General features: G+C 41.9%; 1 protein-coding gene across 3 annotated transcripts; it reads left to right on the forward strand.

Annotated features, from left to right (window-relative positions):
- The first annotated feature begins 210 nt into the window (after positions 1–210).
- On the forward strand, positions 211–13,852 carry ralgapb (Ral GTPase activating protein non-catalytic subunit beta). Of its 3 annotated transcripts, none has more exons than XM_086148888.1 (32): positions 211–288; positions 925–1,101; positions 2,016–2,218; positions 2,363–2,713; positions 2,794–2,925; positions 2,996–3,141; positions 3,321–3,371; positions 3,456–3,500; positions 3,811–3,858; positions 3,932–4,074; positions 4,167–4,347; positions 4,435–4,534; positions 4,975–5,142; positions 5,472–5,586; positions 5,980–6,115; positions 6,290–6,351; positions 6,565–6,637; positions 6,745–6,860; positions 6,938–7,120; positions 7,667–7,815; positions 8,075–8,244; positions 8,954–9,063; positions 9,147–9,344; positions 9,698–9,883; positions 9,974–10,132; positions 10,208–10,331; positions 10,416–10,535; positions 10,784–10,887; positions 10,983–11,082; positions 11,181–11,235; positions 11,396–11,538; positions 12,167–13,852. In XM_086148888.1, exons 2-32 carry the CDS (start codon positions 946–948, stop codon positions 12,337–12,339), a joined length of 4,200 nt encoding a protein of 1,399 aa, XP_086005014.1. In that variant the 5' UTR covers positions 211–288; positions 925–945; the 3' UTR covers positions 12,340–13,852. The 3 variants fall into 3 exon arrangements, with proteins under 3 accessions (XP_086005014.1, XP_086005016.1, XP_086005015.1); XM_086148890.1 differs by having other exon boundaries at positions 10,208–10,316; XM_086148889.1 differs by having other exon boundaries at positions 3,932–4,065.
- The last annotated feature ends 798 nt before the right edge of the window (positions 13,853–14,650 follow it).

A 14,650-nucleotide genomic window follows, 5' to 3' on the forward strand; every position in this document is an offset into this window, starting at 1 on the left:
TTACAAAAAACACGGCTACTATTCCTCATCACACTGTAAAAATCATATGCTATTCTAATAATATTGCAACCTAAAAAAAGGATTTTTGGCAAAAGATAATCAAGGTTAAAGTGGTGTGATTTTTTTTTTCTCCCAGGTGACCATGAAGGCAACAGAAGGAGGTGAGTTCAAGTTCATACAGATATGACTTTCAGGACTATTTGTTGACTGGGACCTGCAGGTACAACTTGTTTCTCTGACTCTGCAACAAAGTATATATGTTACTGTTTGGTTCGTCAAGTACTCCGGGTGAGTTTTATTGTTCATTTCTGTCTTGTTTTTTTGCTCAGATTTGATCTTTTAACACAAATAATCAGTCAGTATGAAAAAGAAGGGTAGTAATCTTCAAACAGCTTTGTCTTTTGAAATGTTACATGTAAGTGTGTGTTTACTTCAGTCACTCTTATCACAGGTCAGCTGTCTAAAATGAAAATAATATTACATTATCATGCTCGCGAGTACAGCTCTAAAAAAGAATATATATTTATTTTAGAGGCAAATACAATAAATGGTTCATGTGCAGGCAGTTAGGGTGGAAACACAATAACAAACAAATAATATAACTGGAAAATGCCAACAAAAAGACAACAAGAAGTAATGGAAACACAATGGAAAGGCTGATTATATCTCATTCCCTTTTCCAAACCTTTTACTTCTACAGCATGTATAAATTTCATGCAGTGTAGTGGAGTAACAAGGATTAGTGCATTTTGAGAAATTAGTTTTGGGCCATCAATTCCTGGCTGGACATGTTTCTTTCACAGAGATTTGATGTGCTTGTAACCACCTGCACCCCTTTGGCGACCTTTGACCTTTTAAACCCTCTTGGGAGTTAAACAGCAGAAATACAAATTACAATCTGCCTGCTTTCTCTCTCTTACCCAGGTGAGCAGCGATTGACCTGTCATGGACCAATCAGTGCTCAGCGGGCGGGGTCATGTGAGCGTGCTCGGCTGCTTCCCAACCTCGGTGGGCAGAGACGTAGCTGTTGCCGTGGTGAAGCCCTTGGGAGTCTGTCTGGGAAACCCTGACACCCGCAGTTTGCTACGCACAGACAAGCAGGTGTGTGTGTGTGTGCTTGTGTGTGTGTGTATGTCCGTGCGTGTGTGTGTATGTGTGTGTGTGTGTGTGTGTGTGACCTCTGTAGTCTTGAAAACACAGCCAGGATTGCTCTGTAATCAGTGTTTAGTTTAGTCAACAGTGTCTTAAACTCTGGAAAGTCATTCACAGAGACTGTTTCTGTTGGATGTAATAATAAAGCAACTTGAAATGAAACAGTTTAATTCAAAAATGCAACCCTAGGAGGGCACAGGCCAGTGTCTCCCCAAGCCGGTACCAAGCCTGGATAAATGCAGAGATTTGCATCAGGAAGCGCATCCAGCATAAAACTTGTGCCAAAACCAAATATGTGAATTGAATGTAAAATCATCAACCCAGCATGCATAGCACTGGTAAACATATTGCTGTGCATGTAGGTTAAAATTTGTGTTATGAATTGTGATTTTTATAGAAATAATTCTTCGCTACGTAATTCACATCCCTGTCTGAGACGTACATTTAAGCATATTTATGCCAATTCGTCCTCCCGGGCAGGGTTCCGTTTAAGAATATAGTTAAGGGGCTTTAACAGCCTACAGCTTCAAGAACTATATGTTCCTGGCTGTTCTCATTTACTTGACCCTGCAACGACCATCTACCTGGTCCCTTCCTGAACCCTAAAACCAGTTCCTTAAGTTCCCTGTAAGATTTATCTTGCACTTGCACACTATTTATATTGCACTTTTCCCGTTCTTCCCTGTACTTTCCAGGCTGCTTGAACAATTGAACTGAAATTGCCTATTTTTGTCATGTACTCTTTTCCTGTATACCCCTTTTCCTTGATTCTGTCGGTAAAATTATCTACCGTCTACATACACCCCGCCCTTTGCTCCCAAAAAAGCCTTGACTTGTCAGGCATCCTGTGTTTGTACAACAAGGTGAAGTGGACAATGGAGGTTTTGTGCTGTGGACTGACCCTACCGTTGGATGGTGACACAGTCGCGCTGTGCGTGGACATCTACACCGATTGGCTGATGGCTCTGGTTGTGCCCAGAGACTCCATCCCTCCACCAATCATCAGAGAGCCCAACATTTATGGCCAAAAGATCCTGAGGCACCTTTACAACTTCTTCCTGCCCAGGTAGACTATTCAAGCTGACATCTTCTCACTGATCCGAGACGACAACAAGAAGTATCTAAAAGAAATACATATCAGAAAACACCTCACAGTGGCTTCTGCCAAATTCTGACACAACTTGATCTCGTAAACCTGTAATTTCCTCAGGTCGGACCAGTCCAGTCCGCTCTACCTGTCACTCTGTGAACAGGTACTGTCATCTCTCCAGCGTTTAGCCAGAGAGAGCACCGTTATGAGTCAGGACACCTGGGAGACTTTGCTGCAATTCCTGCTGCGCATCAACCACAGCATTCTATCCCCTCCCACCACTGCGGGTGACATTGACAACCTGTCCCACTTGTCGATGGCCGTCCTCTTTGAGGTCTGGCTGCTGGCTTGCTCTAAGTGTTTCCCTTCAAGGTTGCTGTGGCAGACGTGCCAGAACATGGTGAGCAGCTGGAGACACCAGCCCGCTGTGGTGGATCAGTGGAGCCGAGTGATCGCGGCTCTAACCTCCAGGTCGGTTAGTTAAAAAAAAGTACACGGATTTTTCCAGCAGGCAGCTTGGCCGTCATCCTGCTGGTGTCTCGCCTTCACAGACTGCTGCCACTGAGGTTTGGTCCATCATTTCCATTGTTTCAAATCCCAGAAGAAGATGCAGCTCTGGTTCCTTCAGACATGGAGAAGAAACGCATCCCTCAAACCTGGTTCCGCTTTCTGCACATGTTCAGGTGACACACAGCATCTGAAGGCAAATTCAAATTATATTGTTTTTATCTACATTTTCTAACCCTTTTGTAGTAACCCCGTGGACCTCATTGGTCCAGCGGGTGTGATCGCCACTCCTCTAGCTCAGGAGGAGATCTTTAGAGGAGGAGACTCACAGCTTCCACATATCTTCCTCACAGCCATGAAAGTCATCAGCATGCTGGTAGATGCTTTTTTGGGTACATGTTTTTCTTTTCCTTACTATACACCAATAGATACACCAATATATACACAAATTACTGTACACAAATATATAACTGGCTTCTGAACACAGTAGCACTCACAACAGTTAACATGCATTGTAACGAGGAAATTCGATAGGTTAGAAGCACTGTACCTTTTGTTGATTCCCCTGCAGGTTTGACTGTGACTGACAAAAGCCAAACAGAGCAGCTGCCCCCGAGTACTGGTAAAGTTGTGATACTGAACACAGTCATATTCTTGTTGCTGCATTTGTTGCTGATTTTCTGTTTTTTTTTGGCTCGTTCTCCAGGATTGTCGACAAAACTTAACTTCAGAGATCGGCTACCCTCTCTCGGTAAACCACAGCAACCAGGAGTGATCTGTTGGATCAATTAATAACTCAAAACCAAACCAAAATGAAACACTTAAACCCACACCTTCAGGCCTACTTTTTATGATACAGGGTTTACAGGTCAGCAAGTTAAATTCAGCATTTGGCAGTTGAAATATATGTATGTTTTAAATGGGTAAGTTTGAGGTTATTGATCATAATTCCTGGAAGATCTGTATATTGAGATGTTGTCCATACAATTAGTCTGTCATTGTTTAAGTTCCTCAAATTATCAATTTTGCTTTTGTGTTTCTTGTACTTTGTGGCCCCACAGGTGTTGCTGTCACCCGGAGCCCGTTCAAAGACCGCCTCCCCTCCTCTGGTAATCCCAGCCCTCATTTTCTTGGCAGAAGCCTGCAACTAAGAGATGATAATCTGTACTCTTTGACCTCCAGGTGTGTCTCGGCCACGGTCGGGAAGCGCGCCGCCCACCCCAGTTGGCATCCTCAGTTTATCCGCATCCTCCCTTCCAACCAGCAGCTGGCAAAGGCCAACAAATATTTCCAAGGCAACAAGCAAGTCTCCCGTGGTAGACAATGTATTTGTGTGCCTTAACCCTTTCAACCTCATGCTCTTTTAGCTCACACGTTCCATGTGTGTCCAGTTATCCAACTCGTGTCCTTTCCCCAGCCACCTATTTCCCCCCATCACCGGAAATCTTTCTCCCATCCACCTCCACCGTCCATCCCGCTCTGCTCCTCCCCAAGAAGCACGCCCTCTCATCTACGATGCAACATAGACTCTCTCCTCCACCTGTTTGGCTGCTGGTTGTTTGATGCTTCTCTGCTCAGTCGAGACCGTTGTCCGTCCGGTATTAACACCGACCGCACACATCACTGTGACCAAAACACCTGATTTGCTGCCCTAGATACTAAGTTTGATGTGGTTGTCATGTCAGAGAGGATGTCAGCTGGGCGGGCTGAGGCCTGCGGGACGCTTTGCAGAATCTTTAGCTGTAAGAAAACTGTGGAGGACATCTTACCCGTCTACTTATCCAGGTACCCGTCCATTTCTTTGCCACATACAGTGCGAGTCCATATACACTGCTCAAAAAAATAAAGGGAACACTTAAAAAACACATCCTAGATCTAAATGAATGAAATATTCTTATGAAATACTTTGCTCTTTACACAGTTGAATGTGCTGACAACAAAATCACACAAAAATGATCAATGGAAATCAATTGTATTGACCCATGGAGGTCCGGATTAGGAATCACACTCAAAATTAAAGTGTAAAAACAAACTCCAGGCTGATCCAACTTTGATGTAATGTCCTTAAAACAAGTCAAAATGAATCTGTGTTGCTTCCTGAGTGGACACTATGATTTCACAGAAGTGTGATTGACTTGGAGTTACATTGTGTTGTTCAAGTGTTCCCTTTATTTTTTGAGCAGTATATTTCCAGCTGCTGCTTTACTATTATCCTGCTGTCCCAGGTTCTACATGGTTCTTCTGCAGGGTCTCCAGTTGTCAGATGAGTTCTCTCCCCCTGTTTTGGCCTCAATTCTTCTGAACTCCTCCAGTCTTTTCTCCTGTGATCTGAAGGGAGTCAACATGCTGCTCCCGTCCTTCATCTCAGCTCTGGAGAAAGTCCTTCTTGACAGGCATGGCTTCTGCAAATTCTACAGTCACAAAGGAACAGATTTCTGCTGATGACACAGTAGTTGTACTATCATGTCTTCTAAATGCTCAGCCTCGACAGCTCAGATTGTTCCCTACCTCTATAAACAAGTGGAATTACTTAATTGATCAGGTCTATTTCCTTGGCAACTGGAAGTACCTTGCTGTTATTTTCATCTTGACCATGAAATACTCAAGCAGGAAAAGTATTTTATGATTACACTGGAGGTTCATGGGGTTTGGAATAAACACTTGACAGAGTCATTAAATCACCGTCACTCCATTTTTTGCCTCATCATTTTTTCTTATCCAGGGAGCAGGTGATGTTCAAGAGTTTTGTGAGGGCGGTGGATTTAAGGCGGGCCTCAGTACTTATCCTGCTGTCTTTGGTTCCCCTTCCCTTGCAGTTTGGATCAGTCCAACTACAGGTAACATTCAGTGCACCATGTCATGCTCATATCACAAGCACACCTGGTACTTCAGTGTGAATACCTAATAAAATACAGTTTGGGAAATTCTACCTCATAGCCAAATGTGGGATTTGACTTGAAAGTTTCTGAGGACTGACGTACACAAGCTTAAAGGTTGCATTTATTCACCTGTATTGAATAGTTGATAACTGGAATAAAATGTCCCCACTGAATTTCCCTCAGAAAAACAGACACCCAGTTAAGTGCGTTATTGAATTTATAAAAAGGATAATAATAATCAGGAATCTTGACTTATTTTTGATTTCTATGATCTTCAAACCTCATACTTGAGATGAGAAAAAGTGTTATGTCCAAGCGTTTTGACAGTAATAGTCAGGTCTGTGTGTGAAGGTGTTATTCAATGACCAGTTTGGTGGAGAAGGCGTAGCAGGGCGTAACTTCCTGTCTCTAAGGCCCCGCCTCATTGGAGTCTTGATTGGCGCTTTGCAAACGGAGACCAATAGCGCTAATGTGCAGATGATACTTGGTCAGTGGCTCTTTTATTTTATTGTATTTGATCTAATTTTGATTTACTATGATATAAATAAACATAGAAATAAAGAATATTCATTTATTTTTGTCCTTTTCAACATCTAACCCCTTACCTGATGGATCATCCTTGATGGCTGTGGATTTGCACTGTGTATGTGTTTCTATGTAGGGGCCATGTTGAACCTGGTGCAGGATTTAGCTCTGTTCGAGGCTGATGGAAAATCCCTGCATGTGAGTCTACTAACTTCAATAGATATCTACAAATGTTTATTGATTAATACATTTTGGCTACATTCATCCTCGCAAGTAGACAGCATGATGTTTCATTTGCAAGCTTTGCATATCTAACCAAAACCCTTCATCCTCCTTCAAGCCTGATATGTGGTCTTTTCTTATACAACCAGTAAAAAGTATGGTGCCTCATCCTTTTTTTTCTGTTTCCAGGAGGCTCCATCTTATCATGCAGGCCCAAGGAGAGTCCGTCGAACAGCGGGCAGCAGTCGAACCAGAGAAGCAAGTAGATGATGAATTTATTTCAAATCGTGTTTCAAAACATGTGATGTGACCCTGACAGCAACTCTGTCTGCATGTTGTCATGGGAACCAACCATCTACTCAAACTTAGCGGGGATCCTGTGGGTTCAGCTCGTTCGTCTGTTGACCAGCCAGCTAACAGCTCAATGGAGGAACGATTTGGCGATTTGCTTGTCTACACTGGAAGTGCTGGGAGGACTGGCTAAGGTGGAGATACTGCCCTAAAATTTAGCCTGAGCTGTCTTTGCCTCGGGATTTGAGCTCCCCGTTCTGTTGTTTTGCAGGTGGAGGTGAATGTGGATGACTCTGAGAAATGGGGAGCTGTCAGTTCCATCTGTCATTACATTGAGTTTCAGTGCAGTCGTCCACCTCCACTTCACTCCAGGGATCTTCACTCCATCATCGTTGCTGCTTTCTATTGTCTCAACATCTGGTTAACACAACATCCCACTCTGTTGGAACATCAGGTGATTAACCGCTTAACTGAAAACTAATGACAGGGGAATTGATGATTAATCTTCAATTGTTTATTCCTAAATAGCCTATGCATCAACAAATTATCTCTCTTAACTCTTATCAGTCAAGTTATGACCATCATGTGGCAATTAACTTGCAAGATAACTAACTGCCAAGTGTTTCTAGTTATTAGCATCACTGAACTAAATAAACATTAAGTGACTTACAAAGACAACTAATAACCCTAACAAATTCCCTAACCATGTAACCAACAACTAGCCCCTGGAAAAGTACTAAGTAGCTACCAGGTAGACGATAAGTCATCGTCTGACATCTTATCACATTTTAGATAGCATATAACCACCAGGGACTAACTACCAGGTTATAAATAACTAACAATCACTAACAAAAGAGTTACCTGAAAACTAGTTTACTTGGGTGGATTCACTTTAATATTGTGTGTTTGTGTGTGTGTGTGTGTGTGTGTGTGTGTGTGTGTGTGTTTATGTCTGCATGTGTTATATGTAAATGTATATTGATTACCTTCCATTCCCCAGGGATGTTTGTCGGAGGTTCTGGAGATTGTGGAATTAGGGATTTCAGGCAGTAAGTCCAAACAGGAACAGGAAGTGAGATGTAAAGAGGTCAAAGGACTGAACCCAGCCTCTCTGAGGGTGAAGGAGGCAGCTGAAGCCACACTGAGCTTGTGAGGAAAACAAACACTCTGGAGTATTGAACATGATAGCATTTTCCAAGTAAAGAATATGGACAAGGCAGCTCAACATTAGAGAAACAAAATCTGGTTGTCTATGAGGGTTTCACATTCATGGCACATCTAATGTATTAAGTTATTCAATCATTCAAAATAAGAGCTGTTCTGTATTTAAATGAGGAGTCATGCAGACCTTATACAAATGAGTGGATTCTTGACTTGTTACTAAATATCCGAATTATCTATATTTCAGTATAATGCAGGCTTCAGGGTCATTACCATTAATGGGGGGCTCCCTGGATGAGGACGCTCTAATGAACTCTGGGAGTTCTGGAGAAAGAGGACAGGGTGGGTTCAAATATTTTGTGGTGAACAGTTCTGTGGTCTTGGCCATGCTGGAGCACCAACCGGGACCTGAGCAAGGTATGTTCCGAATACTGATATGGAAACCAGCACCTGCACATCCTGCATTACCTCCACATGTATGGTGGTAACCAGCTGATACTTCAGCACCCGTATTTAGGCTGCATGACAACTATACAAACTAAAGAACAACTGCTCCTCAGCACAAAAAATGCAATGATCTTTCAATTGTTTATGTTGGACTTTAAGGATGTGTTCTTGGTGTGTAGAATAGAATAGAATAAAATAGAGTGTACTTTATTGAATGGGGAAATTTAAGAGCAGCGGAAGCACAGGGACTATACTATGCACATTGAAATAAAATATGAGTTATTTATCCAGTAAAATATGGGAAAAGGAAAGAACCATTTAGAATACATATAGAACAAATGGATACATTATGAATATGTAACCTATAATGTGCAATAAGAACTGAAATTTAACCTGTAATTCGTACAGAAATCCATTGCGGTTTACACTTATTAATTACATTATTTTCCTTGAGGACTATCCCCTTTCTTTTGTAAAGTAATTAGTAATTACAATTTGCAGCAGGGTGAGCCTTCCTTTTTATTTTTAATATTGGGTTAATTCCCATCAAAATGATAAGACTCTCATGCCCCAGTTCTCTTGAATCTTGAAAATATTTTAATAATTGTTAATGTAATGTATCATCCCATATTATTGTGAAAGTACTGGAAAATATTTTTTTAATTCTTAAAAAATACAGAGGGTCTTTTATGTCCGTCATTCACGGTGCTGATCAGAGGACCATCGACTCGAAATGCCTGGACTCTCCAGCACCGCCTGCAGCCCAGACACACAAAATCCAACAAACAGGTTTGCAGTGCCAACAATGTATGGGACCAGACAATACAAGAATATGAAAGGTTTGATAATAGGTCTAAGGTGCTTTTTTACAGGCTTGTGCTCAGAATTTCACACCATCTGTTGACACCTCACATCAAGTGCTGACCCAAGAACGCCGCAGTGAAGCACAAGAGGATGCTGGGATACAGCATGGTGTCATATATCCGCTGCTTCCTGAGAATATGGAGAAGGTTCCTTCGGTCAAAGCAGATCACATTACTTCAGCCCTGCATGAGAATCTCAGTGCGGAGGTTAGATCTTGGACCAACGAACGTTCAATCCCAGGTTCCGCGACACAATTATAATAATAGATATATTTCTGTGTTGAACTTCTTTGGATGAGAATCACATCGAAGATGTAGTCTTGATCCTCTTCGGTCTTCAAATCAAGATCCCGCTTAACATTCCCTTCGTGAACAGGTTAAAGATTTAAGTTCAGATTCAGATGAATGATGAGATCAAGACCCTGCTTGACTTGAGCCTCTAAAATGGGCCAAAAATATCAGTGAGGATCTTGAAAAGCTCAGGTTTTTGCTCCAGTGCCCCCTGAGTCTCTTGACCCAAATTTTTGTCAAAGTGTAAACTTTTCATACCCAACCTTCAGATGCGGCTGCAATTGAGGCATCTTTGGACAACACTGAAGAGGCAGCAGCAGGTGGAGGCTCAGCCACAGGTGAGCAGCCATTCCGTTGCCATGACAACTTGCAGGCCGCCGCCTCCTGCTAATCACTGCCAGGCAGCAAGATTGTTTTTGTCCCACCTTGGCTTCCTGACACCTGAGACCCTGAAGGTACTGGAGGCACTATCTTATTTCAGTTTTGATTTACTCACTGTCTGTTTACCTATCTAAAATGTCGCTCTTACTCTTCTGGTTCTGAAGGATCCAGGTACCAGCGGCGTCCCTGCACAGCTCGTCTCTCTGGATTCATCTCTGCCAGGTTTCTCGGAGGATCTGAAACTTCTGGACCAATTGCCATCCAGGAACCGTGACTGGGCCTTTGTCTTCTATGTGAGGGCTGGTCAGAGGACATCTGCCGAGGTCTTTTTACACTCGTCTGTTTCAGTGTAAAACCAGGCGTTACCGTGGCAACATGTACAATCTGTCTCCCTGTAGATCCTAAAGAGCGTTGAGTCCAGACAGAGCGTCTCTTCTCACTTCCTGGACTTTCTGTCAACTATTGGTCGTCCGGTGGAGGTGGGCGATAAAGAGGCGGGGAGATCAGGTGCCAAAAAACCAGGTCAGCTGCAGTATATCACTGGGAGTAGGCGGTAGAGAACACCATGAGCCTCTGATGATGATAGTTTCATTTTTTGTCCCCCAGATTTCTGTGCTGTACTAGGCAATAGTGGAGGCTGTGTGTTTGATGGAGAGAAATTCCTCCTGATGTACGCCGATGCTCTGGCTGAGATCATCTTCATCCTCCCGTCATCATCATCACATTGTCAGTCTCACCCAGTTGTTAGAACAGTGCATCCAGTTTCTTTTCCCACATGAGATTTAAATGATCATCTTGCATTCTTGATGTTGTACTACTTATGCCAGAAAAAAGGACAAGGACCAAAACTGTTGTCACAAGTTGCAATTTGCATTTTCAATATAAAGTTTTCTGCTGGTCTAAACTTAAGATGCAGAGAATGATGTGTCCAACAGGAGTGGCTATTGATCACAAATATCTTCTTGTGTTTGCAGCTGATCGTTCAAAGAGCACAAATGACGGGGAGTCTGCAACTGAATTGCCCTCCCGCCAGAGGAGTCATTCAGAGTTCGGCTTAAACCGTGGCAGCGGGCTCATAGTACGGCTCTTTAAATTGAAGATATTTGTCTTATTCTTTGTCCCTCTTGTGTTACCGCTTGGTCTGATCCGACTGTCTTCGACCCATCTCTCCAGACAGCCCTCGATGGAAGTAGATCTTCCCGTTCTCCTCCATCATCCCCCGTATCAGATGCTACATTTGTGATTGTTTGGGCCGAACACTTTGAAGATACCAGTAACATTTATGTTTTTACTTATACATGTAATTCTGCTGTATACTTATGCAACAAACTCCATTGTTTTTTTAATGTGCATTTCATACATGTCTTTCAGAGAAGTTCCCAGTTTCTGAGCTCCTGGTGGAGAAAAGAGGAGGAACACAGATTAGGTAAAATTCCTTTGTAAATATCAACCAACTGTTGAGCGTCTGGAACAAATGTGACAAAATGTTTGACTAAAGTGCCGTGCTAACTGGAATTGGAGTCGGTGAAGAAAACTGACAATATAATCTTCACCTGCTTTTATCCCTTGTCTGTGCCTCTGTCTAGTAATGCATCCAACTTCCAGATCATATTCATTCAGCCTCTGAAAACTGGACTCTACAAGATTGGTTTCCAAGGAAATTTCACCAGCAAATTTGGTTTAGTCGGTCCACTGGTCAACGGGAGTGTGGTCAGCAAGAGGAGTCTGGGTTTGTCTGTTTCTCTGTCTTTCTCACACATCTGGCAGCCGGTTGGCTATTAGTCAGTGAAAATCCACATTAGAGGTCCGCCTCTCCCTCCTTGTCTATCTCTGACTCTCGTTAGACCTTGCTGATATCCTATCGATTCTGTCAATCCCCTGCTGGTTGAAGGAAGTCCACCAGATTGCTGTCAGCTGCAGCAACTGATGGACAGATTTGAGTTCACAGAGAGGACACGCTCAAACTGATTTTTCTCATTTTGCAATTTTGTCTCATGTAATCATCACTCATCATCCTGATGAATGTGGCACTTAATTGGACGGATGCTCATTTAGAGGCAGCTGTTTGACCAAGCCCAGCATCCGTGATGAAAAAAAACATTTTCTAATAGCTGCTCTTTCCAGATCTTCCTTTGTGAGAAAACTCCCTCCTGCTGTTATTGAGACTTGTAGAGAGACTTTTTTCTTATGCCTGCACAGTGCTGCATTCAAGTGTTCCCTCTAACATAGATGATGTAATGGGTCACAATACTTGGAGTTACTTTTTCTAACATCCGTCTGCAGGCACCCCTGTCTGTCTTAGCTGTCTCTATTTGTCCACCGTCTTACCTTTGTGTCTTGTTAATCTTGGCCTCTAGGTGTCCTGGTCAGGGAGACGGTGGCCAATTGCTGCCTACGGCGGCGGCTGGACAGTGACTCGTCCCCTCCCCCCCACGTCAGGAGGAAGCACTTGATCAAAGACATTGTCCTTCGCTACCGCTGCAACCGCTCTGAGCCTGCTTTCTATAGTGCCCTTTTCCAAAACCCCTGACCTTGGTAGTCCCGTCCCTCTCCAACCAAGGGCATCCTTGACCAGTAACACCTTAAATGTGCTGTTCTGCCACTGTCTCTGTGGTCAGGTGTATATTTTCTGTCTCTGTAAAAAAGGAAGTGTATAGTGACCCAGTGTGCTACTGAAGCTCAATTGATGTCCAGCTGGATCTTGTTGCCGTAGAAAATCGAGAGCTGAAACTAAACTCCCACTGGTTTCACTGAAGACATAAACACATACAAGCAAATGAAAAAGTAAGGAAAATGACAAATTCCAATTGCTTTGGTTTTTTTTTTGTTTTGGGTTTTTTTGGTTAGCTTTAGAATTTACCTCTTACAGGTATAACACATGCACAAGGCAAAAGACTTTTTGCTCTTTTTTATGATAATTTTGCTTTCTATTGGCCAGGTGATTTTAATAGATTCTACAAAGTAGTTGTTGGATTTAACATTTCTATTTCTTTCAACATTAATCATAGAGTATGAATAACTTGTAATTTGAAATGCCTGAAAGGTGCTACTGTGAGTAGGCCCCAGAAAAAGCAGCAGTGATCCTTTGCAGTCGTGTTCTGCTCAAGAGGCTGCGATTCCTAATTGATGACTAAGCATGTTTTTGTTGTTACCGGTACTTTGTTGGTGCCATCCTGTTTCTCAGGGAAAATAATCCTGGGAACTGTGTCACAAACCTTGGTGTAAAATTTATTATGACTGAGGATTATTAGGATCCAATGTTAGGTCATGTGGTTTAAATCATCCCAAAGACAGTTCACTCCATCAGCAGGAGGACATTTGTCATCTCCACAAGCTCTGGGCTATGAGGACTATGACCTCAGGCAGTCGTTATAGCAACAGCACTGTACTGACATGCTGCGGCCCTGCCTTAACTTCCCAAACCTCCTTCTATGTCCACTTAAACTCTTCCAACCTGGGACTCATAATTTCCTTGCAAAATGACAAGTGAATTTTCATTTTAAATAAAGAAATGGCACAGCAAATGATTTCAGTATTACTGGAATTGTAAGATAATGTGGTCTTTTATTCACTGATTGTTTTTTTACTTTGCCCTAGTTTCTTAGAAATATAAAAGGTACTCTCGGGGTTATTTTTACGTAGTCATTCATTATCACGTGTGAATAAATTGCGTGTCCTGTCTTGCTTAATTGGAAGTGCCTCTGTTATCTGGGGTGACCACTTTATGATTTCCAAAATAAAAGGCACCCCTGCTCAAGATTCTTAAATGATAATCAAAGTTAACCAAAGAGGCTTGTAACTTTAATATAAAGTATGCTCCCACTGTGTGTGTGGAAAATTAAAGTTATACAACAAAATCATGCCCTTTTATAACCAAAGACAAAAAGGAAGATTGAGGTTATTTGACATTCATTATTATTTTTAAAGTATCTCTCATAAACAGGTCAAAATGAAATGATACAAATTTCAATACAAATCTCCTGAATAAAATAGCAATAGAAATGATGATGCCTCTTAATAGAATAATAGCTTTTTTAAAGTCCTCCTGGAAGAAAAAATCAAATAATTTTATGAATAATACCTCTACATATGAGAAAATTGTTATTTAACTTTTCAATGTAATCTTGCATTAATAAATCAGCTGCCTCATAACAAAAAAAGTAGTTGTTCTGCTTTCTTCTTCCTGCTTTTTTCATCAGGGTCTTTGTCTTCCCATCCATATCGTGACAAGTGAATCTTAGCTTCCATTTTTCAGTTGTTCAACAAATAAAATTTTACATCTAGAAAAAAGTGTCCTTGAAACTATACAGTATATCACTAACACAATCAGTGTTACAGTAAAACACACGTACCTGAGTGTTCTGTGCAAAGCGGCAGCCAGTTTAAGTGCATACTTAATGGTTCTGAGAACATCTTACCTGATTTATAACCCCCGCCACCACCCAACTACCTGGTCACTCTGGGCAGGATTTGAAAAGTGGACATGTCCAGGAAAGCAGGATGTTTGGTCACCTTAGTGTTATCAATCTATGATAATGTCTTGCCAAATTGTGAAACAATTCCTTGATGTTTTTCTAATTTCTATTTTTTCATAATTTTTTAAAATAAATTCTGGCCCTTTTCTGATCACCTCCACAAAGTTTCATATTGCTCTATACTTGCAATTATTGTATGGAAGTTTTTTTTTCCTTTTGAGGAAAAAAAAAAGAAAATTGAATTCAAAAAAGGGAATAATGAATGACGACTTTTTCTGACTGTTCTTGCATTGTGGAATACCGTTTGGTCTGCGCCTGCCTCATCACTCGTTGCCATGGTTACTTTGGCTATTACCATCGTGCCTG

This window comes from Fistularia commersonii, chromosome 7, assembly GCF_037954325.1.
Source record: "Fistularia commersonii isolate RoL2024-O1a breed Wild chromosome 7, RoL_Fcom_v1.0, whole genome shotgun sequence".
In the NCBI taxonomy this organism is placed as follows: Eukaryota; Metazoa; Chordata; class Actinopteri; order Syngnathiformes; family Fistulariidae; genus Fistularia; species Fistularia commersonii.

Excerpts from the sequence above, each read along its gene's own strand:
- ralgapb (XM_086148888.1), top strand. The coding sequence starts at position 946 with ATGGACCAATCAGTGCTCAGCGGGCGGGGTCATGTGAGCGTGCTCGGC. Across the intron at positions 2,926-2,995 it reads CGCTTTCTGCACATGTTCAG|TAACCCCGTGGACCTCATTG; the intron begins GTGACACACAGC and ends ACCCTTTTGTAG. Across the intron at positions 9,345-9,697 it reads ATGAGAATCTCAGTGCGGAG|ATGCGGCTGCAATTGAGGCA; the intron begins GTTAGATCTTGG and ends CCCAACCTTCAG.